General features: G+C 43.3%; 1 protein-coding gene across 2 annotated transcripts in view; it reads right to left on the bottom strand.

The window, feature by feature from the left end:
- LOC119170774 (cell adhesion molecule Dscam1) overlaps positions 1 to 17,288 on the bottom strand; it is a 220,900-nt gene that overhangs the window by 152,427 nt on the left and 51,185 nt on the right. For both annotated transcript variants that reach the window (XM_075886711.1, XM_075886712.1), the window contains exon 3: positions 2,362 to 2,733. In XM_075886711.1, coding sequence (XP_075742826.1) covers positions 2,362 to 2,733 — 372 coding nt within the window. The remainder of the gene's footprint in view (positions 1 to 2,361; positions 2,734 to 17,288) is intronic.

The following is a 17,288-nucleotide window of genomic DNA, read 5'->3' as shown; positions in this document are numbered from 1 at the left end:
CGCTCCCTTAAAACGGGTACATCACTTTTCTATGCTCTCCAAGCATGCGACGCTACTTCCCTGAAGCTTCCATGACACCTTCTGTACCAGAGGATCGTCTTTATCCCTTTTTCGATCACTTGGACTTCATGATTTTTTGAAGATAAAACGAAATGCACGCTAATGCACTCGCACCTCTCCTAATTAGCTTTGACTCTTGAAACACAGTCACGCTTTATGTCGCTTTCTGTGTGACTGTCGCTCCCTTAAAACGGGTACATCACTTTTCTATGCTCTCCAAGCATGCGACGCTACTTCCCTGAAGCTTCCATGACACCTTCTGTACCAGAGGATCGTCTTTATCCCTTTTTCGATCACTTGGACTTCATGATTTTTTGAAGATAAAACGAAATGCACGCTATTGTCATCCCTCTCTCTTTTTTTTTCTTTTCGTTCGTTTCGCGCTTTGGCTAATGTCACTTGGCACTGAGACTCGCGAACGTTCTTTGTTTCATGTTTGCGCACGCAAACGCCACGAAACAAAATAGGTGCACCTTGTTCTTGTTTTATTATCAGCATTAGCACCTAAATACCTCCCGATTAATATCCCTCATTTTACGCAGTCACATATACAAACGTAAGCGCATGCATGTTCTCGAATTCTGGCTTTGTCAAAATTTTGTGGTGCGTCAACCTGTGACACTGTGCTCACGATGCAATTATATTTTGCTGTTCTATATTTCTGCAAAAGCTTTCTGGAGGCACAAGAACCGCTTTTGTATCTTATACTAGGAATATTGTAGGAAAGGCAACCCTTTATACGTCCAGCTACAAAACACCCTTACGGTCCCCACTATATCGTCCTCGAATATGCTGGATTATTTGAATAGCCGCGCAGATTTATTGATATGTATACAGTTAACTAGTCGCGGTAAACTGGAGAAAATAATTGGTTCACTTCTTCAAACACTGCATGCATCATTTTTTGCATGGTTTCATTGCTGCTGTGTGCCTGCAATGTTATTTGCTTGCACTTGGCGAAGTGGCACACGGAATATGACTTGAAGTATTCGACCAATTACTTTTTTCTTCTTTCTTGGGGACCTTCGACGCGAAAATTGAGGTCTGTCTGTCTGTCTGTCTGTCTGTCTGTCTGTCTGTCTGTCTGTCTGTCTGTCTGTACATTTGTCTGTACATTTGTCTGTTTGTCCACTCTCAACGGCATCGGGTACTTGAAACGGCTGACCCCATCTGAAGCGCCCACCAATGTTCCTCAAGCTTCAGCGTTCATACTTGTGCAACCGTCATTTAAAAAGCAATTATTGCGCATGTCTGGGGCACCACAACAACACGTATATATTCTGCATTGGCATCTTTTACTAGAAAAGACATACATCAGTAATTTTAGGGACCGTAGCGCTTATCACGCTGCGCTGACCATGCGACGCTTGCACGAAAAGGCGAGTGTTTCCAACGCTTTGCTAAGACAAGATGGTGGTGGCACCTACCCTCTGAGACAGGCGCGCACACCCGTATAAAAGCCACGCGCTTCGCTTTCCAGGTAGCAGGTGGCGCTCATGTCTCACGTGGGACGTGACTTGATGCGTTCGTTCGCCTCTGCTGCACACTCGAGGCACTCTAACGCAGTGCCTACAGAATACCATTTACCATTTTTTCTTGCGCAGAACATAAAATAAATGTTTTGTTCACTTTCTCCACACGCGACGACAACATTGCAGTATAACATGCAAATATGGGGCTAATTTTTTTAGCTATGATCATTGATGAATCACGAGCGCTTGGCTTTCCGCAGGACGCCCCAACGTCTGTTATAACGCGGCATCGCGTAAGCACTGTAGCATATGCCCACGGAACTGAAACTGAGATGCAGAAACTCATTGGCTATCATCGTACACTCTCGCTACTAGATGCTTTGCATGCCATCTTTCGATTATCGGCACACACTTCTTTCTTTCCTTGTCGTTTCATCCGCTACCGTGTCTCCTCCTTGCCCTTAATAGTACAGAGTTAATGAGGTTTCTGCCAATGCAATCGTACCACCTCGAGATAAGAGAACTTTAGACCTATAAAATGCTGAGTCAAAAGAAAGCTTTGCGAATTTGGCCCCTTGTGTTTTAAGCTGCGCTGAAAATGGGACACACGGTATGAAAAAGCCTAATGCCGTACGGTGTTGTAACCTAGCAGTTGCCCTGGGTTCTGCACAAGCTCCAGCCGAAGTCTCGCCTTTCAACGACTTTGCAGCGTAGTACGCAGATACGGGGCTATTTTCCAAGGGAGCCAAAATTATGCACGTTGGCAAGAGAAACCCCGCGAGCCTATATTAACTCCACTTCAGAATTCCCGAGTAATCGGCTCACTCACCAGCGCTAACGTGTACGTCTGTGCTTGCCACCGTGCCGATTTCATTGGACGCGATGCAGTGGTATGAGGCTGCGTGCACGTCTTGTCTGTAGGATTCTGCTGGAAAAGGAGGGAACACCAGGGCGCCGTCCTCGGCCAAGACGCGGACGCCTGGCACGACTGTGACGGGAACGGAGTCGGCCGTTGCCCACACGAGCAATGGAGCTGGCTCGCCCCTTGCTTCGCAACGGAGCTCTCCACCGCTGGCGTTTGAAAATTCTAACCGATGAGGCGGCTCTAAGGTGAACCGAGGACCACGGAGGGATGGCGTAGAGACCACGTCTCCCATGGACGGTGGCTTCGCGTGTGCGCAAGGCCCCGTGGCCAACCAGGCTGCAAGATAGAGAGAGAGGAATGACGCTAATATGTAAAATAAGTAGAGAAAGTTTTGTATGAGTGTTCCAAAAAGCTGTTAGTCACAACTTCCCGCCAAATATACAAAGGAAGGCATGCCCAGAAAAACAGATTGACAGATTATATGCTCTAAAACGGTGGCTTTTGATAAGTCACCTTTATGTTATTCTAAATCTTGCGATTGTGAAACAAGTAGGAACAGTGAATATTTTATTCATTTGTTTTGTACCAGGTCACATCAGCACCAGCTCTGTCAAAACCTCCCCTACCACGGTTGTCTAGCGGCTAATAGTAATATGGTGGTTTTAGGACGTTACACCCTACATATCGATCAATCCTCTGGGAAAACCACGATGCAAAAAAAAAATAATAATACATTTTTCTTACACCAAGGTGAAGATGATGACGCTTGTGTGTTGTGGGTCCCAGTTCACGGTGGAATATGGTTAAATGAACTGGTGAATTTATTAGTTTGAGCTTCGCTTGGTCAACCAATAGATAAGGTACTACCAGAAATAGAATACATAGCATCAGATAAATATAAAAAATAAGTAATTTGATGGAACGCATAACTAAATAGACAGTCTATCAGCACCTCAGATATTCTTCTAAATCTCAGTGGAGTCAATCTACAAATATTGAAGTTAGTTTGGCCAAATTGTGATGCCATCTCCCCTCCTTCAAGTTTTACTTCCACAGAGCTGGTCGGGCGAAATCATGGTGCCCGGGACCTTTTTGCAAAAAAAAAAAAGAACAGAAGCTCGTGAACATCACTTTGTATCCGGTCGTAAATATCTATTAAGTAAAGACTTTTTGTTAATCTATTTCTGGTGGTAGGTTTGACTTCATCCGCAGAAAATGTTCTGAATGCCGGCACCTATATCTTGGGACATTACTACAGAAATGTATTTGATATAGTTTGTAGTTTTATCAAAGCAACTAAACGTATTCTAACCTGTTCTGTACTTTATTATATACTCATAAAGCGGTTGTGATCCAAATGGTAACGTGAATATATGAAAGACATAAATTCGCATTGAATCAGGTCAAGTAACCTCCGCTGTCTAATAAGCTAAAATTTCACACTCCTTTTATGTTGTTAGCATTTATTGCCTTTTATTTTTTTCTACTTTTTTCACTTTCTTGTTTTTATCTTTGTAACTTTTGTATATTTTTTCTTTGTAAAGCTTTAGTATTGACTTAGCAAGCAATAGTGTAGTTATCATTCACAGGCTACAAAAAGCGTTTAGGGTACCTGAGTGAGTACGTGCCCAATTCGACAGGCTACAAACAAACACACAAAGAAGCGCGCTCCATCTAGTTCAAGGCTGATCGCTTGTAGTGGCTCAACCGGTGTATGCCTTATGCAGTATGCGGCAAATCTGCCGCTAATTCTTACAGGTCCTACAAAATATAAAGCAGCCCACTAAACTAACATTCGTATCCGAGAACGTCTATGGATTCTCCCTTCTCAAGATGTCGCACTCATGAGACATGACTCTGAAGAGATAAAAAGACTCAAAAGGGACGAGGGCGTCTTCTTTCATTGAGGCCAGTCAAGAGAAATTGCCAGCACTGAGTTGCCAGCACTGAGACGCCAATTGTTTTATGGGGTGCCACAAGGCACGAGGTGAGTGGCCTGCCGACGCAATCAAAATAGATTGAGGAAATACACGACCGTAAAGGCATTTTCGAGATGAGACAACCATTTTCGTTGACTTCAAAAACGGCTCAAGAAATTAGGCTGTTGTGTAGCAAACACTGTGCCGTGAAGTTTGTTCTCGATAGAATTTGGAAATATTCATGTATACAAAAAACACGTAAAACAATACGTAGCAAACAAAAAGACAACAAATGTTGTGTACTGGAGGCTCTATTTCGAGTGAATAAAAATGCAATTTTTAGTCTCCCAAACAGGTAAGCGAAACAGGTAAACAGGTTTCAAATTGATAGTCTCATGAATACAAGCGCAATGATTTTTTGCCTTATACGGATGATTTCGAAGACGCGTGCTTACTGTATTTACGACAGGACTACAAAAAATATGTTGTTTTTTAAAGTGGTCCTCAAGTATCAACACCTGAGCGTAACCGTGCAATTGTCCTTTGTCACGAATGCCTTGCGGAACCATGTCTCTGCACCTACTCTGTAGCACAATGAGACAAATAAGTGTCCACTTTCAAATTAACATACTCCCGTGTGCCTTTTATTCGCCTTGACTGAGACGGGCAGAGCAAGAGGAGACGTCTATAGTGGTATAGTATCAGGAGATTTTTTTTTCATTGTAAAAGAGGTGGGGTGTGCGAACATGGCCAAAAGAAGGACGTCTGGACACCACAAACGCATTTAGGTATGGGGGCCTTTGTGGATTTTGTGGCTGATGGTTGACCAGCCCGTGATATTCTCTCTTCGACGACCACTCGCTGATATGGGCCCCATCTACGGGCTTCTATAACAATCTCCCAATCTGTTATTTCCCTCTAAATAATAACTTAGCTCGAACCCTTCAATTCCCTCCTTCTCTTTCCCCTTGTGAGCAACTGCTGACGTGTTGCACTTTGCTGCTGACAGTGGCGGGGTTCACATTTCTTTCATTTTTTTTCATTATTTAAAATCACTTCCTCCGACCTCTTGCTCTTTTCCTACTGGCCGGGTTGTTTCGCGCCAACCGGTTTCTGGCGTGGCATAAATTACTAACTAAACAAAAGAGGCGTGCACGTCACTTCTTTCCTATTTTTCTCTGCGCTCTCGCGTCCGATTCCTCAGTTGTTAACGGTTGTCTTTCAGCCGTTTATTCAACTATCGGACAACATTCCACGCTATTGAGCAGCGAGTAGTCCATGTTACGTGGTAACATGAATAGTGAGTGGCCTTTGCACCAGGAAGAAACACTTGAGGTTAATAGATGTTCATATATACCCTTGTATTGAAAATAGACAACTCTGAGAAATAGGTGTTTTAAGGCGCTACATAAACGCCATAAAAGCCCTTGATAGTCTATAATTCATGATCACATATGAAGGTGGCATGATAGGAGCGTATAGCACAAAATAGGCATTTGCCTGAATTCCAACCTTTGTTGATGACATTGTTGATACACTAAATCATAAATGCAAATATTTGACAAATAGGAACAACAATTAATTTACTTACCTATATACTTGCTACTTAAGAAATTTAGTGAAGGAATAAATAATAATGAAATCAAGCACATCATTTCGCATTGAGGGCACTAGTTCTTTTTTCACACACTTTATATATTTGTTTAGACATAGTTCTGTTTATTTGTATTCCCTTAAGAGATACCACTAGAGGACAAAGAAAAGTAGAGTGATGGGGTGTAATGAATACAGAAATAAGGTTAAGAAAAGAGAAACAAATGGTTATAAAACTGACTGTGATTCAACGCTTAAGAGGCAAAAGAGGCAACTGGGCAAGAGTGCAAAAAAGGCACTCAGCACCAAGTGTGTTTTCTACCACTCATCATTTTATTCTCCATAACGGTTCATCCAACTTTTAAAAGTGAATGAAAAAAAAGCCGATTGAGAGCGAAAGGCAAAAGATAACAAACTAGGTAGACGAACCAACAAAGTGATAAAGAAACGCGAGAGGTTAGAGCAGTTCATTGGTGCTGCTTGTGCGGAAAACTGCCCCGTTTTTGTTGCATTGCGGTGTGAAGACCGCATCAGCGGACACTTCTAGATGAAGTGCGTAAAAAGGTGCTGCTCGTCGAGGCACGCCAACGCTGTCTCGGCAAGCTAGAGCGAGAAGAATGACGCTGGACGGTCTCAATCGCTTTCTCGCGGCCGCAGTTGAAGCGTCAGCACTTTCAGGCGGTTCCATCTGTCAAGTCAGAATATTCGTGCATAGTACCCTAAGCTACAGTCAGCATATTTTATTATTTTGGGTGCCCCGATGGAGTTTGAAGTGCATTGACGGTGAAGGTGTTTTCTCCAGTGCAGTTTCCAAGCTCTCTTTTATGTACTACGGGCGTCAAATGAAAGCCGCGAAGCAGCAAGCCTTCGCGATAGTATAGTGCACACAATCCAGTTTTCACGACTGACAGGTGCGCATTCTGTTGGGCAACTTTGCACATATATGCGCGCCTGTCATTGGTGATAAGTGGATGGCGTGCGCAACATCATCGGAAGGCTTGCCACTGTTCTGATTTCATTTGACGCTGATGGTACAGTTACAACGAGCATAAACGAAAATAATTTGGTTAGCACTTCTTCCGTGTGCTTTTTTTATTTCCCTACATCAGAAGCGACAAGATGCTGTCATAAAGTAGGTTGCGTTAATTAGACAAACGAAGCTGGATGTGGCTTAGCCTATTGATTTTTTGATTGCATAGAAATAAAAACAAATCTGGCAGAGTCCATTTATTCTGATTGGTTAGGTGTAGCGAAATTGGAGTGTAATCCTTGATAAGTTCACAGTTGATTGCAAGTACGTAAAAAAACATCCTTCATATGACTTTCGTTGACTTAGCAGCCAAACAACCTATGTGTCGGTATAGACCCCGTAGCCACCTACATGTAAGCTGCACATGCGAACGAACCTAATAGAGCGAATTGGGATGGTGTCTCTTTAGTCATTTGCCATTGCGACAACCAGTCCGGTTACACGACACCCTCAGCCTCCACACGTCAATCATGCATGGTCTTCGACATTGTGACCCAATAACAGGTTATCAATGATCGTTTATTCATGCACCGTAGCACATATACGCTATGGAGCCTCATCCGTATTGGTGATAGACACCAATGTTAACCGTTCACCCACCTGCCTGGAAATGCTTTCTGCGATTGATAGCGGATATATTTCCCAGAATATTTGGATGTCGTGCCGTAATTGTACAAAGCTCATAAAGCAGGGTAACAGGCGAAAGCTCACTCCAACGTGTACTGTACCAAAACTACATTATGAATAAGAATCGTGGCATAGATGGATAATATAATTACATGGGTCACCTAGGATCTCTTTCAATGGGCATCTATTTTCGTAACGTTTCATTTTAATCCATGCGTTGACCCTATACGTATCCCATACCTATGTCTTTACCCTATACGTAGAACAACCAAAAAACATAAGATAAAAATACCATTATGTTTTTCACTCTTGGCATCGCTGTGCACTTCGCGTACATTTACGAGTCCAGATACCATCTGGCTCAGACCAGAAACCCCATTTCAGCAAATCGTGCTAATCTTCACTTCACCATTCATCGAAATGCGGCTGCAGCAGCAGAAATTTACATCAATATTACCAACCAATTTTTAAGATATGCCCTGCGCCGAAGTAAAAATTACCCTGCTTTACAGCCTTCAAACGGAAGTACACATAGTAAAAGATTCACTGTCACATATATTGGGTGCTAAGAGCAGCCTATTAAAAAATATCTCAAAAACAACACCGGAGACCCATCTGTACAGAATATACACTGTACGACGTGCAGACGTATGGAAATGCAGGACCTGGTTGCCTCTTCAGTGGTTTGAAATTTAGTTTAGAAACATCATTATAAGGTGCTTAAAAGACAGCAGGTTGGAGAGAAAAGCGTTCTGTATATGTACGGGAAGAGCATCGGCTCAATGCTAATGCAAAGTTAGGAGCCTCATGAGCAAACTCTATGACTGGCAGTGTAAAGGACATGGTGACAGAGAACTTTAAGCAAAACGTCATAGGTGAAAAAGAAACAAAAAGCTTCTTCAGAGTCTTGTGTGAATGTGAGCCTGAGAAAAAAAAAAGCGTCTGTGTAACTATGGTAAGGGTAAAGACGGAATAAGCAAGGTCACATTTTGTGATTGAGGGGCCGGAATGCCTGAGAGCGCGACAGCTACAAATTGAGATAAGGTGAAGAGAATGAGAATCTCTTCTTTACGGTGCATGACTTTAGAAGGCCAGAAAATCTGATGAAATGAATACATGTTCTGAATGATTGTTTCAAACAAGTGATAATCGAATGTAGAAACATTGACGAGAGTGTAACTGGGCCTTGGCCTTTAGAAACAACACTGCAAAGGTAAACGATTTGGCTTTAGAAAAAAAAATGTTACTAGTTACTACAGGATTTGTGGCGAAAAAGTACACAGAATGCAGGAACAATAACGTTAATTTCAATGAAACACGAAAAAGTTGGCTGTGAATTTATGAGGATGTTTTCTCAGAAGATAAAGTATTTCAACTTTGAAAGACTAATAATAATAATAATAATAATAATAATAATAATAATAATAATAATAATAATAATACAATATTACGAAGATAGTAATAAGATAATATTATGAAGAATATTATTAACAATAATAGTATATTATTGCTATATCATTATTCTGAGCGAGGCTAAGTACGGGTCACAGATCTTTTGTAAAAAAGACGCTATTTCATGCATCAGTCAATAAATCAATGAGTTTTATTTTGACAAAGAGCATTAAGACACAGTATAAAATATAAAAACGAGGGTCCCAATGTTCGCCTCAATGTCACAATGAATTTATGGTGACAAACAACTCTGGCACTATGTGGCGTCACTTTGAGGAAATGAGGCGGCGTCGCTTGGCAACACTTGCGTTGGCTGTTTGATGAGGCATCGAACGGTTTACTCTGATAACCATCCACTAGAGAAATATTATGGACCATCTCACCGAAAAGAAGCGTGATGTGAAGCGATGCAGCAGCTGTGCGCACGCCGTTGATGCCACTGAAATGGGCGCCGACGCGTGTGCTGGAAGAACGGTTTGAAGCAAAACTCAGTGTAGCCTTCAATTGAGTAAACGTCTGTTTGAAACGCAAAAGACATGAGAGGCGGGTTGGGTTTCGTGTAAGTTTCATCGCAGATAAACAAGCCAAAAGAGTGTTTCTACTCCACGTGCGGTCAACCGTTGCGGAAGGTGGAGATGGTGAAGTGAGAGAGCAGTGTGTTGCGAGAGGTTGCAGGAGCACCACAACCTAGGTATGTTGGGAGGAGCTGGCAGCTGCTGCATGTGAGGGAGAGAGTGACCTACACACGCAGCTGCGACTTGACCTACTTGGCATCGTTCCAACAACTGCGGTGCGTTGACACGGAGACACTTACGGACAGCGCTAAACAGGCTAGTCAAAAAGCTGCTTAGTATCACAGAAACAATGCTAGCACAAGGATGTGGAACGTATTACTTTCGGCTTCGCTATGCGCTGGGACCCTGAAGTCTTTTTCAAGTGACCATGAAGTGGATTTACCAAAGGATCGCCTCACAAGTTTGCCACCGATAAATTTTAGAATCCGTCCCGTACGAGCTGAGTTACAAAGATGCGTCCCACACTTCCATTGTACTCTTTCTTCTCTCGTCCCAACGAAAACGCTGGAAGCTAAACAGCGGCAGCTGCCCGGGGAAGAATGTATGTAACGCGCACTTCGCGACCTTGCAAGTTGTATTTCTTTTTTTTTCTTCCATTTCGTGTCTTTTTGATGCAATTGTGCGCGCATGCATGGACAAGTCGTGGCCTCCTTCGATGGCCCCTGTACCGAACTAGCGCGCCATGCACAATCAAGCAATGGATTATTCATTGAGCTGTGACGAGTGATTTTTGAGCTTGCACCTTTAATTGTCGCGAAACGAGAATTCGATATTCAGCTGCTTTTGCGAACCTTTTTGTAAATTCAAGGCCTCGTGCGGCGATATTATTTGTCTCGCACGTTCTCCGGAACCACGACTATCCATCGGCAGCGTTTAGCGACCAAGCGGGAAACCTGTTGCAGGGCTCCTTTAAAACAATTTCACTTTTGTTCGAAGAAAGAATTAGATTTAGGACCTTCTCATTACCATAATTTTCAGGTGTTTCGCGTTGATCTTCTACAATTTTCAACGATAAGTGACCAACGATATGTTGGAATTACCCCTCGTCAAACAGGAAAATCGCATTACCGCCCTACTACCCTACGCTGGCTGAAATATACCAGAAGTACCCTACAAATAAAACAATTACTGTACGGTTGGCAACCCTGAATCACAGCCGTGCACTATTGCCTAGATATGGGACAGCGCAGGCATTGTGCATCCACGGCGGGTGGGGCATATCTAATTCAATGGTCTTGCATCTGAATTGGTACGCCAGGTTATCGGCACTCGACGTATTATTCTATATATATTTATGGTGGTTTCGGGACATTAAACCCCGAATATCGATTCTATATATATATAGGTCTATATATTATTTTATCAGCTGGCCTTATGCATGGTAATCAATTTAGGAAGGTGTTATGAGATTAAGCACTTGTTTTCCGAAAGTATAACTGCGGTTTTTCACGTATATTGAATACACCGAAACAAGTTTCTTTATACGAATGTTTGTCGCTTAAGGCACATAAAATAGAGCGATTCATGGGAACATTAGAACAAAACAATAACATTTTGCGCTATCCTCTGAAATGTGTATTACTGCAAGAAACGCTGAATGCATGCGGGAAATATTAGTGCCGTGCCTCCACCATCCATCGTCGTTTACAGACAAAATAAATTGATACCCACGTTAGGCGTAAAGCTTCAGGCGGTGCGCTTTTTGACGTGCGATTAAATTAGGCTGAAATATCGCATCCACCGTGATGATCAGTCACTTGACGATTCCCAGACGCAAAACTATCAGCGTTAGAGCCTTGATAAACGCCGGTGAGTGCCGTATCTCGGCCAACGTCAAAACGTGACGGCGCGTTGTCTCCGTATTTCCTTTATTGGATCGTTTATCAATTTATGACGATACCCTGCATCGAGCGTGCATCGCAGTAGGTGGCCTAACTTTGAGCTGTTAGCTGAGTGAGCGAACACGTGCGGGTTCGACATAGCTTTTATAGGTGTATGTATTGGGTCTTCTTTTTTTTTCGTTCGCTTACCAGAACGCACTTTCGTTTTACTTTTCCCAACTCTGACTTTCGAGAAGGGGAAAATATTAATATTTCAGCGAGCGGCCCACCCAGCGTGCCGGCACCGTCTGGCCTGAAAGCAATCGATGCCACGCACTTCGGCAGTGAGCTTTCGTGACACGCCGAGCTGTGATGGCAGCGCTGTCACGTTCGGACTCGGTCAACGGCTACGTGCTGTGCGGGCTTCACTGGAGAGCACGCCTAAACTACGACGACTCCGCTGTGGATGTGGTTGGCTGTTTGCATTTAGTTTTCCCTTTCCCCGCCTCTGAACGCAAGTGACGAACATAAGTGCTCCGCTTGTGTTCGTTCTGGTGGACTGGCCTCCACGTACGTTTCGCTCAACTCGAGGAGGTGTGATATAGCAAGGGGTAATTTTGCCATGAATACGGTAAACAGCAAAACATTGGGGGAAGAAAAAAACTTTATGCCACTAGGGAAGCACTCAAAACACTCGATGAACCGGAAGGCTCAGCATGACGACCACCACTGAATGCGAAATTTTTCAGTTCTTGGAAACGCGTTTGTTTCACTGTCTGACGCTCGTGTCACTGAGCATTTCAGTGCTGCGACGATGATTTTATCTTTGACGATTTACCTTCAACACCACAACATGAAAGCTGTGCTTCTTTCATAAACCAACGTATTCTGCGTTGTAAAAGCAGACGTAGTGATAACCTACCACGCATTGCCGGAAGCTTTTGGAAACCTTCACGTTCGTTGGCGTATCGACGCTTCTAGTGCTTTCAAACTCAGAAGGGTTTTACATCAATGACTACCTCATGAAAATCAGGAATCATACAAAACGCAGCTCGCCACACGTTGGTTGGTATCACACACTAAAAGCACATCGGGATGTATAGGGCTCTATCTCTTTTTAAGGATATGGATTCACTGAGGGTAACCAGGCTGTCTGGCAACTCGCTCAGTTTCTTGTCCGCGTGTTTTCTCAACCAAACGACACAATGGGAGTCTCCGCGTTCTTTCTAACCAATTAGCGATTGTTGGTTAGAGCGTAAACCTAATGCCATGAAGGCTGGTTTGTTTTTGTTTTTTTTTAATTTTCACCCCCAAAAATTTTCGTCGCCTAAGCTGATTTGCCGTTGGTGGCTGTCTTGACTACTTTGCGACCTCGCCTAGCTACGAAAATTTCAGGTTTGCGTAATAGCTAGTTTCTGGCTACATTTGAACTTCTGCTTCAGAGCATAAAGCTTGAAAGGTATAACTGTAGTTCAAGCTAACGAAGAAAGACACAAAGGAACAGAAACTAAGCACTCGTTCTTTGTTTTTTTTTTTGTGTCTTTCTTCATGCATTTTAACCACAGGTGTACCATGCTTCCCAACCAGCTAGCCCAAGTGTCGATTCTGTTCAAATTCATGAAGCTTGTAGTAGTTTGCCAATGTTTTCTTCTCATTTGCAAGAATGAGGCGCTTTGTGGCCAAGACCACCGTTGCAACGATGTTCTTGCCCGCATAGCCATTTGGTGCACAGCAAAGGAACCGTAGGCATCATGCACCATGCCTGCAAATACGTAGCGGTGAAGTTGCGTATACATGCCGGAGAAAGCATCGCTTACAACGCTGCCCACGCTACACGCCACATATGCTGATATTGCTCGTCAGTTTCTCATTTCGATGTGCAGTGCATGTTATAGTGTCAACTCAACAAAAAAAAGAAGCCCGCAACAACATCACGCAGAGCTATTCATATTCAACCATATTTCACTATCTGTACTTGGACTAGTATTTTGAAAACACTACTAACGAAATTCATCTGCAATTTCGAAATAACAACTCTTTATTGTTCAATGTTCGCGCATATTTGTTGCCTTGAATGTTACAATACCACCATGACTATAGGAAGAAGTATATCTATATAAATAAACTATATACACGGCATCGAATTTATTATTGGTGATTCATTTGTTTGCGATTTGTTCTTGGCTTGAAGACTAAATTAGATTGAAACTCTGCATTTCCTTCTTTTTATGAATGAGCCTATTCAAAGTGCTCATACTTGTTATAAATAATGAAAGCAGCACTCCTAATGTGGATTTATTTGTATTTGGCAACACACTTTTGGATGCAATAACTCGCATAGCTACCTAGGCTACCTTACACTTGAATTCTAGATCTTTTTTTTAAAATCACTCGAAAACAACCTTGCCGCCATGGCCAGATATAGAACCTTAGGCCTAGAGTACAGCTGTGCCACTCCAGATCAGCAATATTGGCATGCTGTATTTCCTGTATTATGTGTCAGTTTATATGAAACTCAGGTGTGCATACTGGCGCAGGTCAGTGCAATGAATTTATTCGAATGGCTCCTCGAACTGTTCCTCTTCCTTCGTTTACTTCACAGCAAGGAACTCAACCCGACAAAACTGTTCGATTGATCCACCCCATGAATGTCTTCTTCATCACTGGTCAAGTGAAGAAACGCCACCTGACGGAACGAGACTTCGACATCCACCAACCCTGCCACCACTGGCGCTGTCTAACACTGGCGCGATTTAGTGAAGACTTCATTGCTCATGCCCGGATTTACTGTGTGCGGGAGGAGCCACTAACTCCGCGTCCGATAGAAGACGGCCGGCGGTTACGGTGTGCCGGAAGGCCTACAGCGATGTTAATCTGCGCGATGGTGGCTAAGCAGGGGTGCCTCCAATCACAACCAGCGGTTCGAGACTGCCACGTCTACCCTGTTCGTAGGAGACTCCTGAGGTTCGGTAATGGCGTGCTCCCAACGCGCGGTGCAGGGTCAGTCTGTAAGTTTTTCACTCGTTGTGTGGAGAAAGTTTGCGTAGCACAGAGATGAAAGATTGTCGAATAAGAATATGTGTCTCTCTCTTTAGTTGTCTTTTGGCTGCCGCCTAGCAACGAGAAAAACAGTAGTACAAATACAGACACATAGTGAAAGTTTTCACGTTGTCCAAAACACACAATATGAAGACAAATTGAGCATACGTATGCGAATACCTAGAACGCTTCGTATAGAAGTACTTATGCCGAGTGATAAAGTAAAACACAGCAGATAGTAAAACAATAACGCAGCGTTGACTAAAAAAAGCCTCCTTAAAACTCACAAATTCATTGATATCTGCAGCCTTGCCCAACTTTTCTTAGAGCATGTGTTGCTATTGTTTTAGCAGAACTCTTCCCGAAAAGAAAGAACAAGCGTCTTGGATTACCGGATCATAGTGTAGGACCTAGAAAGAAACCGCTCAGTTGCCACTAGCGAACCTCGAAACGTTTTTCATCGCAAATGGTTTTGTACAGAGAAGCAACAAAGGCCGATATTTTATCGCCATTTTTCTCCGAGAGAGGGACGCGCTGTCGGGCTCTGCATGCTCCCTGACGTTGAAATTAATGGTTCGATGGCGAAAACAACAGTTATCTCCCTTCTCCTCAGCGTAATTTGCGTCGTTTCGTCGTTGAACTTGTCAATACTTCTTGTTTATTGTTTCAAATGACGGGTTCGTTGCTGTCATTTTGCTTAAAATATTTGGCTCTTTGAACTGTCACCACCATGATTCTCACACTAAGCGCTTTTGTTCGAGCTTCGCTCAAATACCCTTCATATTATACTCTCTAGTGCAATATTTCCCTGCTATTACAAGCAGCAATGCAAATCGCAATGTTTTTCCTCTATTTCATCAAAAAGTAAATTTCGGCTGTTTGGTGACTCATGAGAGTATATGAGACGCAATGAACATTCATCTTCATTCACATAGGTTCTTCGCCGCTACGCTTTTTGTGATAATTCCCGTTCTTCTTTTGTTGTATATCAGCTTGCTTCCTGAGCGATGCAAGATTCTCCCTTCAAAACGACTTTGAAACTGTTCGCTTTGAGAGCTAAGAGAGTCACACTGTTCTTAGGCAAGCTTCACTGAACGTGGGGTTTCAGCTTGGTGGATTTTCGACACAGACACTCATTTTCCAAACAGACTTTCATCACTTCGAAGTGGCTAAGGTACTCGGCTGCTGACCCGCAGGTCGCGGGTTCGATTCTCGGCTGCGGCGGCTGCATTTCTGATGGAGGCGGAAATGTTGTTGGCCCGTGTACTCAGATTTGGGTGCACGTTAAAGAACCCCAGGTGGTCAAAATTTCACTACGGCGTCTCTCATAATCAAATGGTGGTTTTGGGACGTTAAACCCCACAAATCAATCAATCAATTTTCGACGCTGCACACGTCGCATTGCTCTACGCTTGGGTCAAATCGAGCATGTATTGTTGGCACCACCGACTTTTCTCAAAGCTGATCTCCTCTCGTGAATCTGGACGAAAGACTGCGCTGTCGATGTGAATGTAGGCCACCTTTGCAGTTTGTTGATGAAGGCTTGTTTGCTCCTCAAAAACATTACGCATAGCCTCATCATCATTTTTCGGGGGAAGAAAGGCAAAGGCTGAGTAAGAAATAGGCCGTAGGGAAACTTAGCTGAGATGCAAATGCCCTTAAAAGTGTCGCAGAAAAGTGTTAGAAGATATACACATCATCTGCGCAAGCACAAGAAATGTCGAAATACCAAACAAAACGTAAATAAAGGCTAATTGCTGTTGATTACCGTATCGTCGATGCCTTGTGTAAAGTATCTTTACTAAGTCAATGTATGGGGAGTTAGTGTAGCGGCAAACAATGGAGTTGGTTCAGAGGAACCAAGGTATGTTTACCTTTGTCAGAATCGCTAGGTAACGGGCTATTTTCACTATATAATTTTAGATAAAAGTACAATACTTGTCATTGAGAAATATGTATTGTCAGCGAAAGACAGAAAGGAAAGATATGAGACATTGCATCGCACTAATCCAATGGCGAGCGTTATCAGAAATTTGCGAGGAAAACACTGTGGTAAGTGACAGATTTATTTCGCAGAGGCTGATCATAGAAACAGCGCTGTCTAGAAGAGGGTAATGGTGTCCTAAAAATTTCTCTAGGCACTTTGCCTGCTCGTTCATTGAGAACGTGGTTCACTATGCAAGCCAATAAATGCGGTGTAGCTGGCAGCTGCTCCAACATCAGCACAGTTTCACCATACCCGCGTAATGGTGAAACTGTGTTTTGAGAGTTGCGTAAGTGCAGATTCCACGCTATCAATTGTCGGGCACTGGAGTGACGTCGACACTGCTTCGAACCATTCGTTCTGTCAAGCGTCATTTGTGCGAAGCCGTATTTGTGTCATCTCCGGAGGACATATCTGGACTACAAGCGCTTCGTCGATTTCACCGACCGCCTGGAGAGATTCAGCGCCCCAGGCGGCTAGGTCTAGAAAAGTGATTGCGTAACTCATACGGCAGACCTCTTCCTAGTATGATTAAGAAAGGAGCGAACGGGCAAAAACACGCGTACTGTGATTTCGTGAAGCAAGACTCCCGTACAACCCCAAACAGTTGCGGTTCATACAAAACGTTTAGCAATATTTAGGTACTGTGTTCATTTATTCACTTATATGAGGGGCTTGACGTCCCAAAACTACCATATGATTATGAAAGACGCTGTAGTGGAGGGCTTTAGAAATTACGACGACAATTGCACTCTTAAAAAAAATGGAGTGACGTTCTCTCCATTTAGGGAGAAACGGCCATGTCCCCAATGTCCGTCTTTAAATAGAGAAACGTTGCTCCCTCATCCACGG

The sequence above is a fragment of the Rhipicephalus microplus genome, chromosome 2, assembly GCF_043290135.1.
Source record: "Rhipicephalus microplus isolate Deutch F79 chromosome 2, USDA_Rmic, whole genome shotgun sequence".
NCBI classification, from domain to species: Eukaryota; Metazoa; Arthropoda; class Arachnida; order Ixodida; family Ixodidae; genus Rhipicephalus; species Rhipicephalus microplus.
The sequence above is the reverse complement of the archived record's forward strand: the minus strand, read 5'-3'. Positions and strand labels throughout refer to the sequence as shown.